We start from the raw sequence: 26,724 nt of genomic DNA, 5'->3' as shown, positions 1-26,724 counted from the left end.
GATATATCCATGCTACCACTGATGCGTATATAGTTTCACTGTTTCAGGATTTCGCATGTGACTTTTTAAACCAACGTATACGAGCATGCGAATTACGAAAATCTTAATTTTAATTCTGACATCCATATGCGACCTTAATCCCGACCTTGCGAGGGCCTTATAGCCAGACCCCCCTTTTCCCACATCATCAGCTACATTAAGGAATGTTTATAGCAAAGATCATTATTGTCAGCGACGGAGTCCTAGTGTCCTAGTAATAGTATTACGCAATTATCGATTCGAAAGGATGTATGGTAACAAGAGACCATAAAGAGATCAACATGACGCAGCTGTTTGCTGGTGTATTGACATTGTTCTGCTAAACAATGCTTTTATCTGCTCTATGGTCGGGTTGTTGTCTCTTTGACACATTCCCCATTACCATTCTCAATTTCATGTCTACTTCATCCATATTTTTCACAACTTTTTGAAATTTTAGGTCCTCAATGTTCTTCAACTTTGTTCTTGTTTGGTTTTATAACTATTTTGATCTGAGCGTCACTGATGAGTCTTATGTCGACGCAAGGCGCGTCTCGCGTATTAAATTATAATCTTGGTACCTTTGATATCTCAAAAGTGACTATGACAATGCTGACTACAAAACTTTTCGACGAAAAAGACGATTTCATCTTTTTTTTTATATTTTCAATTTCTATGTAGCAACATTCAAGCAGGAAATGTTCATGAAGTATAAATCTTTTGTTTGTTGCGACATTCAGAAGCTTTTGTTTCCTCTCATGATTATCTTGATAGAGGGTTTATGCTTACCAGACAGATATTTAGCTAAAGATTCAAATAGGTCGAAGTCGAAATCATTCCTACCATATTTTGTTAACAGAATCTAGAGTTAGTTGGTTGTTATGAAAAATATCTGATTCGCATGCAGATTACAACGGATATGTCCCTTTTGTGGTACTTGTTACTTCGAAACCACCGAATTTTGACTTATGAGTTTAAATATCCTTTTTTCTTCCATCTGTCGTTTATAGCTTTTTGGTACATTGCTTTAAATTTTCGTGTTTGTAATCGGACCGTTTAAAGCTTTGCGAGTAGACATTCAAATGTGAACTTTTTACCTAGCTATAAAACCAGATTTCATCCACCATTTTCTCCAGATCAAAATGCATGTACCAAGTCAGGAATATGACTGTTGTTATCCATTTCATTGATGTGTTTGAGCTTTTGATTTTTGCCGTTTGATTAGGGACTTTTCGTTTTGATTTTTCATCGGAGTTCGGTATTTTTGTGATATTACATTTTTTTGTAATGATTTAAAGCAACAGAAATATCCTGTGGTTACCATTTCTTACCGCAAGTTTTGCAAGCAAAGGAAAAAAAAAACACCTTTATATCCGGACATTATAGATGCGGGTAATTCGTCGATAATACAGTGAGAAAAAATAGTCTTCTAAAAATTACTTGACGTACTGTTATTTTTATTGTATTTGAACTATAGAGTTGTCCCTCTTGTTTCACTGATCGAACAAGTATGTTTAACCACAAGACTCAGTGTATTACCAATGCATGATTACATAAAAATCTTAAACCAATATTTGTTAAATATACCTTGCACATAAGGAGCTGGTTACTCGCAACTTTAACATATTTCAAATTCGTGAATAAATGAAAACAACACTCAAAGCAGAATATTTGAAAGCATATTGAGTATGAGACTCGAATAATTTGAATTAAGGATGGCCGCGGGTACAAAAATTTCAGCAAAAAATTTAACATTTGTTTCTTCGTAACAAATTTTATTTATTACACTATTAGTTATTACTTTATGATATGATACAAAAATTAAACAAAAACATTGATTCGGTTTGGCCCCAGATGACTTTTAAAATGTTTATATTATTGAAAAAGCTCCAAATTATCTCCCTTTGGTGCAAAAATGCTATTTTTTTTGGCATTAAAATTGAAATATCTTTTTTTACTCATCGGTGACCCATATTTTTTATTATTGTTTTCAAATAAGCTATACATAAACTAAATAATTGTAAAATTTAAGCGATTTCTGTAATTAAGTTCTTTTTTTATTTCGATATTACCTCTTTTTCTCCTATTAGTTCAACACAAAAAAAGTACCTTTACAAAAATGTATGCTTCTTTCGAAGGCAGATTGTGAGCGTAAATGATCGGTGACCCCTCTTTTTTATTTTTTTTCCTATTAGGTATAAGATAAAGTTTATTTATAGAAACATTAGCGAAATCTTATATTAAATAAAAAAAAAATGATTTAGACCCGCGAGTCCCCATAAGAAACAGTCGAAAGGAAAATAAACATGATGTTTTTTTAAGCATGAAAAATTAACTGCGGAGTACAAACAATTAAAGGCAAATGAAAACTGTTAATTTACTTTGCTATCGTAAATAAGTTCCAATTAAATACTTGACTTTCACTACTTCAAGAAAGTTATATCGAGATAGCAAAACACAATCAAAGATGTTTTTTTTCTCTGTATGCATTTATATTGGAAAGATAATTTTCCTGATCACTTTCTGTTAAAAGTTTGTATATGCGCACAACATGCTATTACATTCAAGCAGTTACTACAGATTGGAAAATAACTTGAATGCCTACATGGTAAATAAAGGCACCAGTAGTTTACCGCTGTTCGAAATTCATAAATCGATTGAGAGAAAAACACAAATCCGGGTTACAACTAAAACTGAGAGAAACACATCATATATAAGAGGAGAACTACGACACAACAGAAACACAACATTAAAATGTAACACATACAGAAACGAACTATAACATAACAATGGCCATTTTCCTGACTTGGTGCAGGGCATTTTGATAATAAAAAAAAAAAATGTGGGTTGAACCTGGTAAGTCAAGTAATTTATAATAGAGCGTTTGGTATGTAACCTTGTATGTTGAGCTACGATTATTGGTTGCCTCTGACAAAATTTTGTCATATCGTCATGTATGACACAACTGGAAGGAAAAGATAGCCCAACCAGAACAAACCCCATCTCTGGACATAAACTACAATAAGACATTCTTACTTTCTGATGTTGCCTAATTCAAACTATGAAAACGTGAAAGTCAATGACCCATTACTGACCATGTTAGGCATTTGTCAAAATCAGCTACATACCAAATATCATTGACTTGATATTATCAGTTTCCCTTACACTAACCTTATAAATTTAAACGATGTCAATAAATAATAAATGACTGAAGGGTATTTTTTAAAACATAAAATCAACATAGAATATATAAGATGTACCTTAAACCCCCGTCACACTGAGACAAAGTCCATGAAGTTTCCACTACGTCTTAATTTTTTTTTTAAACGTAGTAGAAACTTGCTCAAATTCGATTGATAATACCGTTATTCGGTCTCTAACACGACCCTTCTACGTCCTTACAAAGACCGCACCACGTTCAACAAGTGTTTATTAGGTTCGTGTCAAGTCTATATAACTTCCATCAGGTGTTCACTACGTTCTTACTACGACCATCAGGTGTTCACTACGTTCTTACTACGACCATAAGGTTTTCACTACGTTCCTACCACGTCCTTACAACGTCCATAAAGTTTTCAGAACGACCTCTGTAAGTTCTAGTTACGTCTTAACTACTCCATACAAAACAGAAAAATTCACGGGCATTTTTTATTTCATTCAGCAACATGCCAGCTAGAGGTCGCGGAAGAAAGAGTAAAAGTGGAGTTTGTAGGAGTACACCCACATGTAATCAGCGAGAAATTGCTGAAAAAGAAGCAACACCCGAGGAAGAACCAACAATTCATGCACAAAATGACTTAGAGGGGGGACATAGTGAAGATGATACCCAGTCAGTTCAGTCAGACTTTGCTAGTACTGATGCTCCTAAGGCAAGTAAAAAATCGAAACCAGTTATTGATTTCTCACCAGAAGAGGAGCAAAGTATGATCGAGTGGTTAGAGGCCAACCCAGTTTTGTATAATAAGAAGTTAAATTTATATAAAGATACGGCGAAAAAAGAAAAACTTTGGCGGGATAAAGCAGTTGAGATGGGAAAATCTGTCGATGTTTTGAAGATATGGTATTCTAGTTTGAGAAGTAGATATGGAAAGCTCAAGAAGTTACGATCTGGTTCCGGTGATGGTGAATTAACTGAGAGGGACGACTGGGTGCTAAGCAATTTTGAGTTTTTGAGGCCACATATCTATGAGGTTCAGAAGAAAACAATTGTCAGCGTAAGTATACGAGAAATATAATATATATCAAAGACAATCAAAGTCATTGAAGGGGTAAGGTAGAGACAATGTCTTTACTTAAAATATAATTTGATACTGAAGTTTTAGAAGAAGTTTGGCTCAGAAAGACAGAAAAAATAAATATTTACACATTATAGCATAATGTAAAGTTTATGGAAACAATAATTTGCTCTTCGTAAAAAATGTCCCACACTGCCTTGCAAGTTGAATGGTAGGTCCCGTATTAACCCAAAAAGTCTTATTTATTGTTCCTTGACTATCAGTACATCTTGCGACTATGGTATATTCTTTTGTTTTTGTTTCAAATTTTTCCCTCTCTTTAAATACTGTAAAAGTACCATGATCTGCTATTGTTCATTGGGAACCAATTTTCGTTGATTCCGCAGTTAGCTTAAACCACGAAATCCATTACCAAACGAATTTCTTATTTTCTCTGACAACCCTACGGAAAGTGCGAATCGATAAATTTAATTTCTACTTTAAACACAATTAGCGATATAGTTAATTTATATAGAAAGGTCATTTCTACTATAATCATTTGTGATTATAGTACAAATGACCTGTCTCGATTCGCGTGTTTATGGTAGAAATGACTCCTCGATGAGTCGCATTACTAATGCTATAGTAGAAATGACCGTTCTCGATTCGCTCTTTCCATAGGATGATGACTAATACTGAAATTTATTTGAAACCACAAATTAAAAAAACCCACGAATCCATGATATTTAACAAGCCACTGAAATTGTTTTCCACGAATAAAAGTAATTTCACAGTAACAGATTTATAAGTCTCACAACGAATCGAATATTGTCAATAAAGAACTCGATTTCTTTTCAAATTATACAAAATTGCCAACGGGCATGTGTTGAATTGGTTAAGACGTAAAGTACAAAAAAATTTAGTTGATATGTAATGTTGCTCAATATTCTCGAATTGCGAGAATACATGTACACATGAACCACTGAGAAAAATCCCTTGTAATTATGAAAGAGTGATCCTGTATTTGAAGGACATCTAATGGCTATATGTTTGCCATCGAGAGCACCACAGGCATGTGGAACATTCCATTTTCGCTGGAACTCTTCAGTAATATCACGCCATTCGCGCTGTGTGGTGGGACAAGAAATTGCTTCGACTTTATATTCGTCTACAATGGCTTGGCAGACTTCGGGAACAAACATAGAAATTGTATTTCGGGCAACTCTAAAGTCGTATTGTAGAGTTGGATATTTATCCCCAGAAGATAAGTGTCGTATAGTGACAGCGAGCTTCAGGCCTGGTTCCAATGCTTTTCTAAGCCGGGTATCTCTCCTTTGAATTCTGGGACCTACTCTATTCAATATTTCGTCGAACATCTCGGGCGGCATTCTCAGAAAGTTGAAAAACGACTGTTGATCCTCCATTCTCAACTCCTGCATCAGTCTGTCATAGTGGCCAAACATAAGCCTTCTTTCCTTAGTAAGCAAGGGACGCACCCACCATGTTCTGGATCTCCTTTGTTTTCTTTTTATCCTGAAGCAGAAAAGCGCAACTTGAGCATCAAGAAGAGCTTGTTGTCCTTGTAATGATGTATGAAGTAGAAGTAAATCTTGTTCCATCGTTCAACAGTACAATTACAAATGATTCCGTCTTAAAAAAAAAACTATATATACCATATTCAACACGGGTAATAGAGATCCGATGCAAACCTGCTGCAAACGCACCGCAGACGTGGTAAAGACGTACTGCATACCGATAGGTCGTACAAAGAACATACTAAGGTCTTTTAGAACGTAATAAGAACGTAGAATAGTCTTCGCGAGGTCGTGTTGAAAACTTCCCTAAATCACCAAGTTCTAAATGACATATGAAGAGTAATTTATAACTAAAAATGTGCCATAAGCAATATTTGATTTGCAGCAGGTCAAGTTTACGAGTTTATTCCATCTACGCCAATGACTTACAACCTTACTATCTGCCTACCATTCGTTAGCACCTGAGATCACTGGCAGTTTTTGATGAGGTTCGTGTTGTTTGGTCTTTATTTTTCTATGTTAAGTCTTTTGTACTATTATTTGTCTGTTTATCTTTTTATTTTTAGCCATGGCGTTGTCAGTTTATTTTCTATCTATGAGTTTGACTCTCAATCTTTCGTCCCTCTTTTACGATTTTTCATGTCATTTAGCCAAGATGCTGCCCTTCTATCCTGGGTATATTGGATGAATCTTTTTTTTTAAATTCTGCCTGGTTCTTATAAATTGCTGTACTTACCACCTTACATATGTATGTCTTTTATGTATTCAAATAAGTTTGAAAATAATTTATTCCATTCTAAGAGAATACTTTCTTTCATTTTTGTGTAAGATTTTATGTCATGAATTATTTTTTTTCGGTTTATAACGTACCTATAATTACAATCGTACCGACTATAAAGATTAAAGATCACCTTATTGAAGGAAACAAATTTTTACTTTTACAGTTGAAAAAATCACATAAATTATATAGTTTAAATTCTATATAAAGCTTTTCCTTATTACATGTCATTAATACATTTTTCTCTATCTAATGACAATAAATTTCACATTATCAAGGTTATATATATATTGAATGGACGAACACCGAATTTTATGAATTGTTTAATACTTTCCTTTATATACAAGGAAGATTAGATAGCAAATGGTAAGTCAAGCAGTTTATAAAAGAGCGTTTGGTATGTCACCTTGAATGAGAAGATGCGATTATTGGTTGATTCGGACAGAAGTTTGTCATAACGGATACCATATCGTCTGCATGTGACACACGTGGAATGAAAATAGAGCCCAACCAGAGAGAAGCCCATCTCCGGAAATACACTGAAATAAATTGCTGAAGTAGCTATTATTAAAGGAATATCTGGTATTTCTGCCATATCGGATTGTAAAATAGCAGAAAATAATTGGCTCTGATCTATAATGTAATATTCAAATTTTAAGAAAAGAATGTAAATCATTTTTATTTCAACTTTTTATTCAAATGAGGACAACATTTGTTTAATCATATTCATTTAACTGTTTTATTCAAGACAGAATATATTATTTTTGATTTTTTTGCCATTTAAGGGGAGATAACTTTGATTATGAAAATTTTCGATTTTACAGGCTTTTTTGTTTTGTATTCAGAAAAAAGCCGTGACCCCAATTGTTTATAAATTTTCTAAAAGCACACTATTAAAGCTGTCTTCTCATAATTTATTTTTGAAAAATACGTTCGTTTTATTTCCTTTGTATCGAACAAATTTCGGGTTTCAATGTATATAAAACATGTAGCAACAAAATCTGACAATCTTGTAGTTTGAAAAAAGCCCCGTGAACCATCTTCTTTTATAATATTCCTGAGAAAAAAAAAACATGATACATTTTTTAACTTACATTATTGAAATTAAAATAAAAAAAGTATTGTTTTGTTTTGGATCCTTTTTTACATTGAAAAAGGGAAATAGGTTACAGTACGGTGCACGGTATAAAAAGGTTATTGGCAACTACTCTGAAGATTGTCTGTACTACAAAGACAAACACGAGACAAATTTATCAAACACTAGTCTAGTGAATAAAGGCAACAGGAGTATATCGCTGTTCGAAATTCATAAATCGATTGAGAAAAAAAAAATCCGCGTTACAAACTAAAACTGAGGGAAGCACATCAAATATAAGAGAACTACAACACAACAGAAATACAACATTTTATGAAACACACAAAAGAAACGAACTATAATATAACAATGGCCATTTTCATGACTTGGTACAGGACATTTTAATAAAAAAAATATGATGGTTTGAACCTGGTTTTGTGGCATTTCAAACCTCCCGCTTTTATGTAAATATTGAATATAACATTAAAATGACACCATTATATGACAGGACTACAATACAAATAAATGGGAGAACATATAGGACAGATAAACACTGCATATATAAATACATGTATATTAAATTTATAGAACTTAATGATACCCGTCAATACAAAAACTAAATAAACTAAAAACAAAACTTTTTATTTTTAACATGTTTAACAGAAAACGTCATTGTAACCTGGTTAATGATTAATCACGTGAACGTCGGAGGGCGGATGGAAGATTTTCGGAAGGGGTTTGAGTGTTATTCAAAAAATGGTGAATAAAAAAAAAAATATTTTGGACAATTTTATGCTGAAAAAAATCTATAAAAAAATTAAGATAAGTCCTTTACACTCCCTACACCTCCCCCTACCCTAAATTGAATCCATATAATTTTTAAAAGTTTTTTATTTGATTAAGTGTTCTTTCACAGCTCAAATGTAAATTTAAGTCAAATGGTATCATTCTATATCATATTTAAATTATCTTGTTTTATTTCTATAGAATAAGTTGTTTTATTATACTTTACGAAATAATGCCATATTTTGATTTGCCAATACAAGGGAGATAACTTATTCCATCCTATGTCTAATCGGTAGACAATGTTTGAGATTGTCACCCTCTGTTGAGACCAATCAAATATCGATAATTTATGGGACAAATATTTGAATTTACATCAAATAGTTAAAGACAATGCTCAAGTTCTACGTTCTGGCTCAGAACTCTTTTATATAGTCAATATTTAAAATAAAATGCGACAGTTGAAGACAATAATGATAGGTCATGCAGTATAATAAAGTAAAAAACACATAGCTAAAAATGTATAGACCAGATTAATACTCCTCGAAAAAGTATTGTCAACCTTGACTTCGCCTCATTATCAATATTTTCTAGGGGTAACAATCTTTACTATCATCCTATCAGTTTAAATATGTGTTATTTATAATACATAATGACAAATAGAAAAATCATTTAAAGTATACCAGTTGATTTGTAGGAACTGACACAATGAGCTACATTCTTTATTACTGTGAAGTTGTCAAATCATGACCAAGGACACTGGTATGAAATGCAATACTTCTTCCAAATATTTCACACAATTATACCATCCATAGATCCGGGAAAAAAATCTCTTCATATAAAACCATTCCATCATAGATAATACACGGTGTCTTATGTTACAAGCATTCAATTTGGTTCTGGTTCACATAAATTACCGACACATTTTTATAATTATTATTTCCTGTATATATTTAAAGACCATATAATTTCTAAAAACTCTGGAAGTATTTTAACAAATATTTGGAGTTTTCAACATGGACTGAAAAATACACATCCGCACGGCATTTTTGTCTACTGTTTATTTTTCTGAAAAATGGTAACGCCTTTCTAACATAAAGTTCAATTGTGATTGAAATTATGCAAAACAATCCCATGAATTTCCTGTTGTTTATAAATATGCAAATTAAACAGAAACAAACGATGGGATCTTTTTCAAGGATTTGGTTTGTTTTTTATTATTTGACTTTTATGAATTTGACCTTGAACAATAGAAATCAAAACTCATACATTCAAGAGAAACTGACAGCGCCGTGGCGAAAGAAAAACACGTCAAAATAAGTCATCAAAACCTTTAATATATAAGAAATAAAGACTTCTGATTGTGAATACAAAATTTTTTCGTTAATTTCGTAGAAACAAAGAAACCACGAATTCAAAAGTTCAACGTATTACAAGTTTACTGTTTAATTATATGCAGACTTTTGAAAAAACCACGGCATCAAAAGTGGGGCGCAAAATAGAAGAGGGACAAACAGACTCACTGAATACACACACTGTTGTATGCTACAAATTTATCAAATAATGTTATCTTCATAGAAAGACAACAATAAACATATAATCTATCAATGTTGTACTTAAACCTTTAAATTCTATATTCATATAAAACAAAAGACGACGTGGTATGATTGTCAATGAGACAACTCTCCACAAGAGACCAAATGATATAGAAATTAACAACTATTTGTCCCTATACGGCCTTCAACAATGAGAAAAACCTCACCGCATAGTCAGTTAAAACTCTGATATGACGAATGTAGTATAATTCGAACGAGAAAACATACGACCTGATTTATATAAAAAATGATGAACGTAAAACAAATATGATATACAGCAACAAATACCAACCAATGGATAATTGTTTCCTGGCTTGGGTCAGACACATACAACATGACTGTATATTCTATTGTAAAGAAAATATATTTTGTGATACAGAGTTTATCTTGAATGTAGTATTTGCTTTTGTCAGTATATGATCAGTATTCTGTTACACATTAAAAACAGCTGCATATTTTGTATTGGTCTCCAGAATTTTCATTTTATAGAACGTTTAAGTTGTATGCTGATTTATGATTAGCCAACTTATTTTTTTGTTGTTAGGTTGTTGACAATATTGGTTACAAAAATCTTTGCCAAGCTTGTGTCTGGTCATTGTTTATTGGGTTTGTCATGTTTACACCTCCTATATATGCATATTTAAATAAGTTTCTATAAAATAAGACAAGCAATAAGAGAATTCGTCATTTTATTTTTGTGCAAGACTTTATGTCATATTTCAATTCATAACGTACGTATATTTACAATCTTACCGACTAGAAAGATTAAAGATCACTTTTTTTAAGGAAATAAAATGTTACATTTACAGTTGAAATGATATACTAGTAGTTTATATTTTGAATAAAGCTTTTCCTTATTACTTGTCAGTAATAAATTTTTCACTTTCTCACGACAATAAATATACATTAGGTTATATATATCATTGAATGGAAGAAAACTGAATTTTATGAATTGTTTAATACTTTCCTTTATACAAGGAAGGTTATTTAAAGTATATAGCCATGGTAAGTCAATCAATTTATAATTGAGCGTTTGGTATGTCACCTTGAATGAAAAGATGAGATTATTGGTTGACTCAGACAGAAGTTTGTCATAATGGATACTGTATCGTCTGCATGTGACACAACTGGGATGAAAATAGAGCCCAACCAGAACGAAGCTCATCTCCGGAAAGACACTTAAATAAGTTGCTGAAGTAGCTATTATTAAAGAATATCGGATGTTTCTGCTATATCGGATTGTAAAATAGCAGAAAACAATTTGGCCAGATCTTTAATGTAATATTCAAATTTTAAGGGAAGAATATGATTTATTTAGTTTTAATCTAAATGAGGACAATATGTGTTTTATCATTATTATTGACTGTTTCTTTATAAATACAGAATATATCATGTTTGATTAAATTTGTTTCAATTTTATCATTATAAGCGGAGATAACTCCGATAATGTAACTTTGATTTAAGGAACGTGTTTCGATTTTACATATTTTGTTTTGTATCAAGAAAACATCCCGTGACCCCATTTTTTTCTTTTAATTTTGTGATCCCACATTATTAAAGTATTTTCTCGAAATTTGTTTAAAAAAATACTTAGTTACGTTTTATTTTCTGAAATTGTATCAAAGAAACTTTCGGTTTCAACGTAAATAATCTTTACAAAATCTGAAAATCTTCACAGTTTGAAAAAAGCCCCATGAACCATCCTTTTTTTAATATTGTAATATTTAAAAAAAGAGGCAGGATACATTTTTATAACCTACATTTTGATTTAAAAAAAAAAGATATAATTTTGATTTATATCCCCCTCAACCTTAAAATACGACAATAAGCTTCAATATGGTGCATGGTATACAGAGATAAAAAAAAAAAAAAATAAACTTAACTAAATATAGCTTTCTAAACAGCAATAATATAATTTTACAATCCAAGTGATCATTCATTTACGTTCAACGTTCAACGTGCATAGTCAGGGACACGTGCAGAATTTTCGGATGGGGTTTGAGTGTATTTCTTAAAATGAAATATGAATATAAAATTTGTTTTGGACGATTGCATGATAAAGACTTATAAATCTTCAAGTTTATAGTACGTCCTCTACACTGAATCCGTTACTCATAGTTATCATTTTGAATGCATTTACATTGTACCCTTGGCTAGCTCATTAAAAACCAGCAGCTTTGACTTATCGATTGGTTACATGTAACTGTTTGAACTAACGACTCTAGAAGGTGATAGTGAGGTTTTTTGTCACTTGCATAGCCTTTATATTTTACTATTTACTGTATTTTATTAAGTGTTTTACACAGCTTTTATGTTCTCTCAACTGATAGAGTATCTGACATATGTGTTGTTGTTTTGAATTATCTTATATATATATATATATATATTTGCTCTTTTAATCGTTAACGATTTTGGTTTGTTTCGCTCAAGTCATCCAACATGTGTCATTAATCTACGGAACTTAAGAACTGTAAGGCAATATTCCATGTATGTTACAAAATGTGTAATAAGTTTGTTTTTTTAAATATAACATGCCTGCAAACGTTTGTTTTTTCAACTATACTCCTTTCAATTTTTTACTTTCTTTACTTTTTTCTGTGTTTCTTTATAAAATATTGTTTTAAGTCTTCCACTTCATACTACATGTACTATTTCTATAGAAATTAAAATGTTGTATTATTATACTTCACGTTCAAATGTAAGGTTTTGATTGTTTAATACGAGGGTGGTAATTAACTCAATCCCGTGGCTATGCGGGAGCAAATTTTGACTGTCAGCCTCTTTTGAAGACCAATCGAATATCGATAATTTAAAGAACAATCATTATTATTTGAATTTACGTCAAATAATTAAAGAAAATGCTCAAGTTTTACGTTCTGACTCAGAACTTTTTTTTTTATAGACTGTCAATATTAAAAATAAAGTTCAACCGTTATAGACAATAATGATAGGCCATGCAGTATACTAATTTAAACTAGAACACACCCGCGAAAATGCATTTAGAGCATGGTTGAAATTATGTAAACTGTTGTAGGTCGGGATTTTTGTAAAAGATTTTATGTCTGGAAACTTTCAGAAAAGGTATCAAAATTCATAGGTTCTTGAAGACAGGACAATTTGTTTAAGCCCTCTCCCTTTTTTCCAAAGTCCGTAATTTTTTTTATCTTTTTTCTGTTAACTTCCATTATTTTCGCGTTTCTGTATATTATGAACATACGTATCAATTTCAAGTTTCTTCTCCACGGCGATCACTGCTATATTTATATTTTATTAAAGAGTTTCTATCAACGCGAAAAATGTTTGTTCTGTCCCCAATTACTCTTATAGATGAAAAGGTATAGAACAGATTGGTATCCCCCGCAAAAGCATTGTCAACCATGGCTTCGCCTCAGTTGACATATTGTCTAGAGTAGCAATCTGCACTATTAACCTTACAGTAATGTGTTATTTACATGATAATAAATGTTTTATTTAAAAGTATACCAGTTGTTTTGTAGGAATTGACACAATGTGCTACATTCAATATTACAAACTGTCAAATCACGATCAAGGACACTTGTATTAAATACAATACTTCTTCCAAATATTTCACACATTGCTATGTCCTATAGATCCGGGGAAAAAATCTCATTACATAAAAATTAAATATCATTCCGTCATAGATAATACGGTGTCTTATGTTACAAGCATTAAATTTGGTTCTGGTTCACTTACAGACACGTTATTGTTTATTATTTCCTATGAATATTTAAAGACCATATAATTTATAAAACTGATTTAAACTGGAAGTATTTGTTCAACATTTGGTGTTTCAACATGGTCTGAAAACTTACCATCCGCACCGGATTTTTAAACGATAGCTGTCGTGTGTGTTTTTTTTTAAATTAATGGTAACGCTTTTCTAAAGTAATGTTTCATTGTAATTGAAATAATGTCAAAAATCCCCTCAATTTCCTGTATTCTATTAATGCAAATTAAACAAAAACAAACGAGGGATCTTTTTCACGGATTTGTTTTTTATTATTTGACTTTTATGAATTTGACCTTGAACAATAGAGATCAAAACCCATACATTGAAAAGAAACTGACAGCGCCATGGCGAAAGACAAACACGACAAAATAAGCCAACACAACACTACATACATAGAAAAATAAGGACTTCTGATTTTGTATACAAACTTTTTCGTGGTTTTCGTAGAAACAAAGAAACCACGAATTCAAAAGTTCAACGTATATAAACAAGTTAACTGTTTAATTGTGGGAAGATTTTTGAACAACCACATCATCAAAAGTAGGGCAAAAGATAGAAAAGGGATATGCAAACTCACTGAATACACACATTGTCGTATGCTAGAAGTTTAACAAATAATGTTATCTACATAGAAAGACAACAATAAACATATAGTCTAAAACATAAAATTTTCAATATTATACTAACCTTTAAATTCTTTATTCATATAAAACAAAAGACGACGTGGTATGATTGTCAATGACACAACTCCACAAGAGACCAAATGATATAAAAATTTACATTTATTAGTCACCTTACGGCCTTCAACAAGGAGAACACCTAACCGCATAGTCAGTTATTACACTGGTATGACGAATGAAAACAAATATCTGGCACAAGCTTGCGTCTGGTTATTGAAAATTGGGTTTATCATGTTTACACCTTACATATATGTATATTCAAATACATTTTTGTTAGATGGGATAAGCAATAAGATAATTCGTCCCTTTATTTTTGTGCAAGATTTGATGTCAAAATTCGATTTAGAACGTACGGATATTTATAATCGTACCGAATAGACCGAACATCACGTTATCTAAGGAAACTATTTAATTTTAGATGCATGTGAAAAGATCGATATAGTTTTATATTTTCAGTTTACCTTATTACATGGCATTGATACATAAAAGTCTTTCTCACGACAATACAGGTTATACATATATATATATATATTGAATGGACGAACACTAAATTTTATGAATTGTTTAATACTTTCCTTTATATACAAGGAAGGATCCGATATACCACACGGTAAGTGAAGCAATTTATAGTAGTCGCCTTGAACGATGAGCTCACATTATTGGTTGACTTTGACAGAAATTTGTCATAATGGATACTTTTATCTGCATCTGACACAACTGGAATAAAAATAGAGCCCAACTAGAGAGAAGCCTATCTCCGGAAATGCACTACAATAAATTTCAGAAGTAATTATAAACTTTAAGGAAAATCGGGTGTTTCTTCCATCTTAGATTGTAAAATAGCAGAAAACAATAGGTCAAGATCTAATAATGTAATATTCAAATCTTAAGAGAAGAATATTATTTATTTTGTAACTTTTTATCTAAATGAGGACAACATGTGTATATTCATATTTTTGGAACTTTTTCTTTCTTTTTAACATGTTAAAAACAGAACATATCATGTTTGATTATATTTATTTCAACTTTGCCATTTAAGGGGAGAAAAGTACCGATTATCAGGTTGATGTTATTAGTTAAATAGTGTGATAGTGACCTAATACGGTATATATATGTGGTCAGTAAATTCCATATGCAGTGAGCACGAAGCTCGAATCCCCATATGGAATTTACTGACCCCATATATACTGTATTACGTCACTAGAACCCTATGTAACGAATTTATCTTACCGACTGTCTTAAGGGCATACGATACAGTTTTGATCCCGTATTTATATTTTGATACAAATTTCCATATAGACTATTTTTTACCTGATTGAATCAAATATGATTAAATCAAATATGTAATAAAAATATACCTTCATGTGCTACTTTTTGAGTAAAACGAGGTCGACATTTTGTACATTTGCTTAAAATTCAGATTTGTCTTCGTATTTTCCCTTTCGAAAGAAAGACATAACTTTTTTGTTTTAAAAGATACACGCATATTGGTTTTTTTTTAAATAATTTGTAATTTATGTTTTTTATAAGTATCCTAAAAATATACATTTCTTTTTCAGAAATAACTCATATTTATCAAATGTTCATGAATGTAGAAAAAAAACATCATCTTTTGCTGTTTATTTTTTTTTAAATGCACTATTTACGTTTTCATGAAAATTGGCACACATAATCTTCTCGCGTAATCAAACCAAATGGCATTTTGAAAAAGAGGGGTTCATGAACTCGTTTTCAAGTTAAATAAGTATGGATGATAAAAATCAGCCGAAAACTTAATCTTTTCCCGATAAGTCGTAGTTTGACTTCGCGAAAATAACAATTTACGTTAGCAACGTCATTATCTCCCCAGTAACTGTATCGTATGCCCTTAACGTGTGAAAGTACGACTAGTGACCTATCAAAATGTGCTAGTCTTCAATACTGTTAGCATTAATAAACTACTTCCATTGATACTACAAAAACAGATGCCAACAATAACAACTTGTTAGGTTTAAATGTGTTTTATGAAGTTATTTCAATCTTAATCATCAATTTCTTCGTCTGTTGAAACCCTTAAGATTTTTTCTCAGTACCAGTTTGTTTTTATAAAGGAACGTAACACCAATACTAACCGTGTATGAAATAAACCCCGCCTCCCATCTACCTAATATGGAATATAAAGGGACGTAACACCACTTATAACCGTGTATGAAATAAGCCCCGCCTCCCTACTTACCTAATATGAAATATACACGGTCTCCACGCGGACGCTTTTAACCAATCATATTCCTAAAAAGGTAAGATCATGTAAAATATCAGCTGCGAGTCTAAAGCTTTTTGTCGAGTAAGCGCAGTGAACAAGATCATAAAGCCTTGAATTTCATATTGTGTCAAGCAGCTGATATTTTACAATATCAATATGCAGATAACCTGATAATTGATTAATCGGGATGTCTTTGCGTCTTTTGTAAGCATTTTCTTAGTTATAACAGCAACCGGAAGATGACTTGATAAGTTTGGGTCAAACTTATCAACGTCGGTTCAATTATTATGACGTCGCTGATATGTCAGGGTCTAAGTTATTAAGGCTGAGTCAACGTATTTGACGTTACAAAGCCATAATATGCCATTTTATTAGGAGCTCAGCAGAGTGATATAGCCAGTGGGACAACCGATATTCCGATAATGTAACTTGTTAAGAGGAACGTGCTTTTGTTTTGTTTTAATCTTTTGAAAGCACATTATTAAAGCTATATGTATGGTCTCATAATTTATTTTAAAAATTCTTTCGTTTTATTTTCTTTTTATCAAACAAATTTCGTTTTTCCATGTACATTATCTTTACAAAATCTGACAATCTTTCCAACATGTAGTTTGAAAAAGAAGTGAATGGTTATTGGGAATGTTTCAAAGAGACAACAACTGAACCAAAGAGTAAAAAACAGCATGATACACTTTTATCACCTACATTTTGAAAATTTTTGAAAATATGCCTTGATTTTGATTTAGATCTCCATCTATCTAAAACTACGGAAATAATCTACAGTATGGTGCACGGTATAAAAAGGTCATTGGCAAATACTCTCACGATGTTTTGTTCTATCTGTATTAAAAGGTCAACAGGAAACAATTTATCAAACATTAGTAAAATGTACAAACACTTAATAAACTATAAAAATTAAAGCTTTCTATTTTTCTGAAACAGCAAACATACATTTTTGTATAACCAGGATAATCAGTAATTTACGTAAACGTTCATAGTAAGGGGCGGGTGCAATATTTTCGGATGAGGATTTTGTGTAAATCAAAAAATGGAACATAAATATAATTTTGGACGATTGTATTCTTACAAATGACAAATCTTTAAATCAAAGTACATGTACGTCATCTACGTCCCACTCCAAAAACTGAAACGTCCCTATTAGTTATCATTTCTATACGCTTTTACATTATACCCAAGGTCATCAAAAGCACACAGCTTTGACTTATCGACTGATTACATTGTACAAGTAACTGTTTAAATTTATGACTCTAGAAGGTGATAGTGAGGTCTTTGTCGATAGGCATTATTTGCATAGCCTTTGTATTTAACTATCTACTTTATTTGATTAAGTGTTTTTACACAGTTTTTATGTCCATTCAAATCAAAGAGTTTCTGACATTTTCTGTTGGTGTTTTGAATTATCTTATTTGCCCTTTTAATCGATAACGTTTTTTGGTTTGTTTCGCTCAAAGCATCCCAATGTGTCATTAATCTACGGGACCTAAGAACTGTAAGGTAATTTTTATCTATTCGCATGTGTGTTACAAAATGTGTAAACAAGTTTTTGAAAAAATATACCATGTCTGATAACGTTTGTTGTTTCAACGAAACTCCTTTTAAGTTTTTATTTTCTTTACATTTTTCTTCACTACTATTTCTATAGAAAATCTTGTATTATTATACTTCACGTTAAATGCAAGATTTTGATCGGCTAATACGACGGAGATATTTTACTCTTTCCCGTGGCCAAGCGGGAGACAGTTTTTGAATGTAAGGCACTCGTGAGACCAATCAAATATCGTTAATTTTAAGGACAATGATTTGAGATTTCGTCAAGTAATCAAAGACAATGCTCAAGCTTTACGTTCTGCCTCAAAAATTTTTTGATAGACTGTCAATACTTAAAATAAAACTTAACTGTAATTTACAATAATTATAATGATAGGCCATGCACTATAATAAATTAAATAACATACTTGAAAGGGTATAGAGCAGATTGGTATTCCTCGAAAAGGCATTTTTAACCTTGACTTAGCCTGGTTGACAATATGTTTTAGGGGTAACAATCTATACTATCATCCTCTCAGTTATGTGTTATTTATGATACACAATGACAAATAGAAAATTTATTTAAAATATACCAGTTGTTGTTTAGGAAAAAACACAATGAGCTTCATTATGTATAACTGTGAAATTATCATATCATGATCAAGGACACTGATATGAAATGCAATACTTCTTCCAAATATTTCACACAATTATATCATTAATAGATCCAGAAAAAATTCTCGTTATATAATATCTTTCCGTCATAGATAATACACGGTGTCTTATGTTACAAGCATTCAATTTGGTTCTGGTCACTTAAATTACCGACACATTTTAATAATATTCTATGAATATTTAATTACCATATAATTTCTAAGACTGATTTAATCTGGCAGTATTTTGTTAATTTTTTGGAGTTTTTTACATGAAAAATACACATCCGCAAGGCATTTTTTTGACGATTTTTGTTTGCTGTTTAATTTATTTTTCTGAAGAAATGGTAACGCCTTTATCAAGTAACGTTCCGTTGTGTCTGAAATAATAAAAAATCCAATGCAATTCCTGTTTGATATTAATGCAAAATTGATAGAAGCAGACGATATGATCTTTTTCACGGATTCTATTTTTATTACTAGTATATGACTCCTAGGAATTTGACCTTTAACAATAGAAATATTAAAAGAGGCGGAAGATATCAAGGTGACTTTTAAAACTCGTAGATCGAAGTGAATCTGACATAGCCACCTGAGCCTTTTGTAGATGACTATGAGATGTTGGCTTTACTCATTGTTGAACGCCATACGGTGACCTATAGTTGGTAATTTCTGTGCCATTTGGTCTTTTGTGGAGAGTTGTCTCATTGACAATCATATCACATCTTCTTTTTCGAATAAATATGATTATGTAAAATTGGGAATGAAAATGGGTAATATGTCAAAGGGAAAACAATCCGACTAAAAAGCAAAAAACCGCGGAAGGCCTTCAATGGGTCTTTAACACAGCGAAAAAAATTGAACACGGAGGCTGGTTTCAGCTTTCAGACTTATCGAATACCACGTAATCAATTCAAGTTTTCCTTAATCCATGCACGAAAAAAAGTACCAGCGAGAAAAAAAAAACGAACCAAAAGTACTAGTAAATACTCTTTGAATAGCTCACAAACCAATCAAGAAAAAGACGAATAACAGTTCACAAAAAATCAATCCCAAAACAATACACAGACAACGAAAATGACTGACCAACACAAACCATTATAGCTTAAAGTGAGGGTCATTTAATTTTAGTGCTATGTAAGGTTGAGCTTCTGCTTCACAAGCAACAATATATCATGTAATGTAATGCGTCAAGTTATACAATCAAGAAACTAAAATCAAAAAGGTACGCTTAGTATCTATACAATAGACACGAACGATTAAGAGTGGAGAGTTGTCTCATTGACAATCATGCCACATCTTCTTTTTTATATCTACCTTAAGGACAGTTCACGTATATCAAGAATCTGACGTTTTCCTTGGAATTGTCTTGCATATTAAGCGTAAGTTTGATCACGTTTACTTATTGCGGATTGGGAAACAAGTTAATAAAAGGAGTAGGTCCGGTAAGGGCCGATTTTGGCCTCAAATTTCAGGTTCATCTAACAAAAGTATTTGGACACTTTTTGAACACGTAAGTGTCTATTTCAATTGATTCGATTAGTTTATGTGAAAGATTTTAACTGATTTAGTCATTAAAAACGCTCTCATTTAAGCTTAAATATGAAAAATCTATCAAATATGCCAAAAAACGTCAATTTTCAGATGATATTGGCCAAAATGAAAGTGGCCGCATCCGTGTTCATCCTCAACCTTTATATATGTTTTGTATTATCATCAAATACAACTTACATTTCAATATTATGAATGAACACGAATGCGGCCACTTTCATTTTAGACGGAAACCGTCTAAAAATTAACCAAAATGCTAAAGTTTCGAAGATTTCAGTAATTTAGCATGACTTAATGATGCTAGTACGCGATATTTGTGCATTGTATTGTCAAAAACAGTTCATATTTATGTAGCAAAATCATTTTACTTTCCAAAACATAGCTTAAAGATTACATTTTCACAATTTTGTAAAACTCCTATATTTTGGGGCCAAAAAGGGGTCTTACTGAACCTACTCCTTTATATTAATCCCTCTCCACTTTGCGGTTGCGAGTGCGGCCTTATAACAGCATTAGTCTGCTTTTTTACGAAATCTACAAGGGTGTCTTTAACGTGTACAATATATTGCTCTCTCTTAACACGGGTCAGCCATTTATCGTTCCCTTCCGATGGGCTATCATTGTTACTCAAGACCATACTCACAAATGGTGTCAAGGGAGAGCCGAAAATTAGGTCCTTGAATTTTTTTCCCCGGAATGTGAATCGATCCAGGAACCTTTGTGTTTGTAGTCTGATGCGCATATCACTACACCACGGCTCTCTAAAGAATTTGGAAAGCTAACATTTCTATGGGAACATTAAGTCATATTTTAAAGAGAGGAAAAAGATATGAACGACAGTTCTAATGAAAACGTCAGATTCTGGATAAGAGTGATTTTTCTGTAAGCTAGATACAATGTAAACCGCCATATTGGATTGTACTATTATAATAGCAGTATATAGTCGAACTAGATCTTTGGCCAAGTTTTCAAATTCCTTTTTTGCAGACATATTTGCAATTTATGTGTAAGACTATTTAATTATGTAAAGAAAAATTAGTGATGTATCTAAATCGTATAACAATACCACATATTTGGATTTAATAATCATTTTTCAATTTTACCATTTTATGGGAGATAACTCTTATAAAAGACGTTTTTTTCGTGAACAGTCTGTTATTTTGCACGACTTGTAGTTATAAAAAAAAACCACGGTGACCCATACCTTTTATTAATCCTTTGAAAAAGGCATAGTTATAAATCTTCATTTTGGCAAATTGTAAGAAAATTTATTTGAGGAAATACAAAATGTATATACCGATGACCAACCTTAAACGTATTCTTTACAAATCATTGCGAAACCCCAAAGGAGTTTCTATATCAAAAACAATTCTGGTGACCTGTCTATTATTTAGATATATTCTAGGTACTCATCGTGCTCTGTGTGTGTGAACTAGAGGGCTATATGGTTTTTCTAAACAAAACTAAAATTCATAAATGTAAACATTTTAATTGAAAAAAAAGTCAAAATAAATAAGCAAATATTTTGAAATGAACACATTTCATGTTTGCATATGATTGAAATATCAGTCCACAGGACTTGACAGAAACGTCCACATACTGTGGAACATGCTAAATTGTCTCTAAACCGGTACGGGAACATCATTAGAAGGAGGGTCAGCTGGTGCACTGTTCTCTATTTCCTTTGCTTGGGCGCAGGTATACCCTATGGGTAACAGGAAATGTTGTTCTTCATATTGATAGACATTATCCACACATCCGGTTCTCTTGAGTATCTTTACCTGGTGATGGATCCTCTCACAGCCCTGTTGTCCGTCAGAACCAATACATGTTCGGCATCTGGTGTTGGCGAATTCAATTTGATTGGGATATCTTTCGTTGCTCCAATCAACATCGATAAACCATGGGCAGGAACTTCTAAACATCACCGGATAGTTACCCTTGACAAATGTGGAAGGACATTTCTGCTTTATAGCATGTGTATTTGTAAATGTGTACAGAAAATTAAATTCAGCATCCAGATCTGTATACTCGTGTGGTATGAGCAAGCGTTTGAAATCTAGACCACTGTTCAACTTTTCCAAACGTTTTTGTAGATCTTTTGGATCAAGGCACTTTTGATCCCTTATTGCTGCACAGTCGCCAATAGACCAGAAGGCACATATCAGCATCCCAAAAAATAATATCTGAAAAAAGCAAATATATCATTAACATGAAATATCTGTACAATAAGTTGCATTAACAACGGTAAAGTCTTCAAATTAAGATTTTTTTATTATCTTTTTTTTTCGTGTATTATTTTTTCTGGTAAAAATCATCAGATATGATTAGTATAAAAGTTTGAGGAGTCAAAATATAAAGCATACAAAACAAGAATGTGTCCCAAGAACACAGATGCCCCACTCACACTATAATTTTCCATGTTCAGTGGACCGTGAAATTTGGGTAAAAACTCTAATTTGGCATTAACATCAAAAAGATCATATCATAGGTAACATGTGTACTAAGTTTCAAGTTGATTGGACTTCAACTTCATAAAAAACTACCTTGACCAAAAACTTTAACCTGATATGGGACGAACGGACGGATGGACGAACTGTACGACGAACGAACGAACGGACCCACAGACTAGAAAACATAATGCCCCTCTACTATCCTAGGTGGGGCATAAACATAAAAGCAAACAGTGCCTAAACATAAGACCAACAATCCTCTAGGGTCTCCTTTGAATAAATGAGTTGCAACATTAGTTGATGTGCATTTCGGACAATGTGTAATTGTAAATTAACAAACATGATGCATCGTATATGTCATGGTAATACTTAACACTGCTACTGGTAATTTCACTAATTACATTTATGTTTACTTAGCAAAATTGTTTGATAGAGAATATTTTATTTTCCAACCGTGACGGCCTAAATGTGCAGAATAATTTCACTATATAACGTTTAAGAATAATATGAAAGTAAGTAAAAATAGTTTTAAACAAACTAAGTATAACATATATAGATATAGGAAGATGTTGTATGAGTGCCAATGAGACAACTCTTCATCCAAGTAACAATGTTAACTTTTAACGTATTAAAACCATTATAGGTAAAGATACGGCCTTCAACACGGAGTTTAGATTTTACACATTTTAAACCTAATTCAAACATTCAAGAGCTATAAACAAACCCTCGAGGAAAAGAAACGCGTCAATCAACATCCCGACAAGGAATCTACGAGGAATGTACATAACAGAGTGACATTATGTTTCCTTTTTTTGTTTGGCGGGAGTTACATTTATGTTTACATGTATATGACAACTACTTATAGGCATTGCTATCACATTTTCAGTAAGTATCTGCTGTTTTATGTTGCCTTGGTCATAAGACCGGGGTATTTTTGCTAAGATATTATAGTTCACATTGATACTAGTAATTTTTTATTAAGGTTCCACTAAAGTCAAAATATAGGACACTTCATAAACATCTAAACTTTGCCTGTATTTTTCAACCTATAATGAATAAATTCATAAACTATGAGAACATATGTTCACTTAAACATACTTTACATATACACACTGTGTAAATTGTAAATAAACTTGAAATTGTTATCTTGTGGCCAAACCGGTTCTTGGGGTGAACACTAAATTTTCAAAAAAATCTGGAGGCCTGCAAGACGACTTAATTTGTTTAGAATTGGTATGGACTGTTATATCTAATGCAGGACAAGCTCATGTTGATTTTTCATAAAATGTATTGATGATTAATGAACGAATATCGAAGGTACAATACAGAAATTGGACAAATATGCCATTAAAACATATGTATGTATGTGACAAATCAACATGAGCTTGCCCTGCATTACATGTAACAGTATTCGTCCATACCAATTTTACGCAAATTAAGTCGTCTCGCAGGATTTTAACTACTTTTAATCGAAAGCTTATCCATTTGGGTTGAAAAAAGACAGAAAATCAAATTCATATTTTACACTTGAGATTGAGAATTGAAAAGAGGGATATGTCAAAGATACAACAACCCGACCAAAAAGCAAAACACAAATAAAGACCACCAATGGGTCTTCAACGCATTAAGAAAGGCAAACAAGTATATTCAATTTCTGTTTTTGTTTTCTTCAACTGCATTTTTCATTAAATTTTGCCACTATTTTTTTGGCTGTTTTACAAATTGAATGCTAACATTTCTAGTATCAGGAACTGTTTATACCCATTTTTTTCAGTTATAGAGTCTTAAAATATTGAACACCACTGATACACCCCATGCAAAATGATTTACGAATAGATGCGTTTTTGTAAACTATGGAAAATGTAAAATATCAAAATATACCAAACTGCAATGAAAGTCTCTTATAAAAAGTCCATACCACCATTGAAACCATTCGTTATCAACAGTACTATTTTTACAAAATAAAATAATATTTGTCCATACAAAAAAATGATACACTTTGAGAAGGTGAGACAGGCTTTTGTAGACTGTAATGTTCATTGAACCTATATAAAATATCTTTTAAGAGAAAATTTTGAATACACAAAATATGACGGCTATTATTACTAGCCATAAACCTACCGTAATGACTGTTTTATCAGATGATAAAATTGTAATATGATAAATATGAGAACTGCACTTACTGTTTGAATTTCCATTTTATGTCTTAATGTTTTAGTATACTGCTAGTTTAAAATGGTACAAAGTTGTTACCAGTATTGTTGTAAACTTATAATGAATTCTTATGTTCGTTATGTGTTATTTATACTATCAAATTAATCGGATGTGCATCCTTGTTCTATTTCAAATAAGTTTGTCTTTCCCACTAAAATACCATAAAATTTCAAGTTGCAACCATAAATTTGTGATTGAATTACAAAAGAGACTACATGATATAAATGTATATGATAACCATATAACAGAGTAAAAGTCATAATGAGGAAGCTCTGGTCAAGAATACTTTATTGCATACGATGAAATCGGTCCGTATTGGATCTTTCTTTTCTGTTAGACATCATAAGGATGTACAAAGCCATAACATTTATTGGACATTTTGAGACAAAATATCATTTTACTGTGAAACTATTATTAATACCTACGAAATATGACTCTTGTCTTATCATTTGAATTTGTAATTTCAATTTGAAATGTGATAGCACATGTATTGTTAAGGTTTAGAGATATTGCACAGATGGTTAGTTTAAACTTTATTAGGGGGACTAAACATCTGTATTTTATAGTATTTATAATAACATTGAGAATGGAAATTGGGAATGTATCAAAGTCACAACAACCCGACTAAAGAGCAGAAGACATCCGAAGGCCATCATTGGATCTTCAACACAGCACGAGTAACTCCAGTCTCTGAAAGAGAGAGTTGTATTTCGGAAGTTAAAATGACGCTCTGAACTACAATCTGAATACCGACCTCCATAGTCTACAGTAATATTCGATTTGAAAGGTCCCTTAGAACCCTTCCGACTACAGTTATGATTGATAAAATCATCTGATACTATAAGGCAATGTCATAGCCAACGTTTTCAATTGTACAAACAGTTTGAGTATACATGAAAGTTCATAATTTGATAACATACATATTCATTTTTTGATACAAATAAGGCCGTTAGTTTTCTCGTTTGAATTACTTTACATTGTCATATCGGGGCTTTTTATAGCTGACTATGCGGTATGGGCTTTGCTCATTGTTGAAGGCCGTACGGTGACCTATAGTTGTTAATGTCTGTGTCATTTCGGTCTCGTGTGAAATGATCTAACAACGTCATATGGAGTGTATTTGTCCTTTTTAACGCTACTGTGTCTTGTAGTGATATAAGATGAACAATTAAGAAGCAATATATATTTTTTTTATTAAACGTATCTAATTTATATTCTATTTATATAAAAAAAAGTAGTTCTTAAAATACTATAAAGCCATATGACAACTGAAATGGTAAAATGGAAGAATACAAATTTGCAAACTCATTTGCAAGTTCGATGCTTATAAAACGTTGATAAAATTGAGGATGGAAATGGGGAATGTGTCAAAGAGACAACAACCCGATCAAATAAAAAACAACAGCAAAGGGTCACCAACAGGTCTTCAATGTAGCGAGAAATTCCCGCACCCGGAGGTGCCGTTTTCTAATAATCGATAGATAAACCTAATTTCATTGTTTCTTTCTTTCTCTCTGTGTTATGAAGTGATAAGGATGATAAGAATATGATTGTTGATAGATTAAGGTAGTTGACTATTTTTTATTCGTCGTGTTAAAGAAACAAAATATTGGTTTGTTTGATTAAATTACATG

At 31.9% G+C, this 26,724-nt stretch overlaps 2 protein-coding genes across 2 annotated transcripts; one reads left to right on the top strand and one right to left on the bottom strand.

The window, feature by feature from the left end:
- Nucleotides 1-3,683: 3,683 nt before the first annotated feature.
- On the top strand, nucleotides 3,684-4,253 carry LOC139526246 (uncharacterized). The gene has a single exon (XM_071321377.1). It carries the CDS (start codon nucleotides 3,684-3,686, stop codon nucleotides 4,251-4,253), a length of 570 nt encoding a protein of 189 aa, XP_071177478.1.
- A 17,639-nt stretch (nucleotides 4,254-21,892) lies between these two features.
- LOC139526013 (interleukin 17-like protein) lies at nucleotides 21,893-25,130 on the bottom strand. Its single transcript, XM_071321194.1, has 2 exons — nucleotides 25,060-25,130; nucleotides 21,893-22,609 (listed from the first exon to the last, which is right to left on the bottom strand). Exons 1-2 carry the CDS (start codon nucleotides 25,072-25,074, stop codon nucleotides 22,046-22,048), a joined length of 579 nt encoding a protein of 192 aa, XP_071177295.1. The 5' UTR covers nucleotides 25,075-25,130; the 3' UTR covers nucleotides 21,893-22,045.
- Nucleotides 25,131-26,724: the final 1,594 nt, after the last annotated feature.

This window comes from Mytilus edulis, chromosome 6, assembly GCF_963676685.1.
Source record: "Mytilus edulis chromosome 6, xbMytEdul2.2, whole genome shotgun sequence".
Lineage (NCBI taxonomy): Eukaryota > Metazoa > Mollusca > Bivalvia > Mytilida > Mytilidae > Mytilus > Mytilus edulis.
This window is presented reverse-complemented; position numbering and strand designations above follow the sequence as displayed.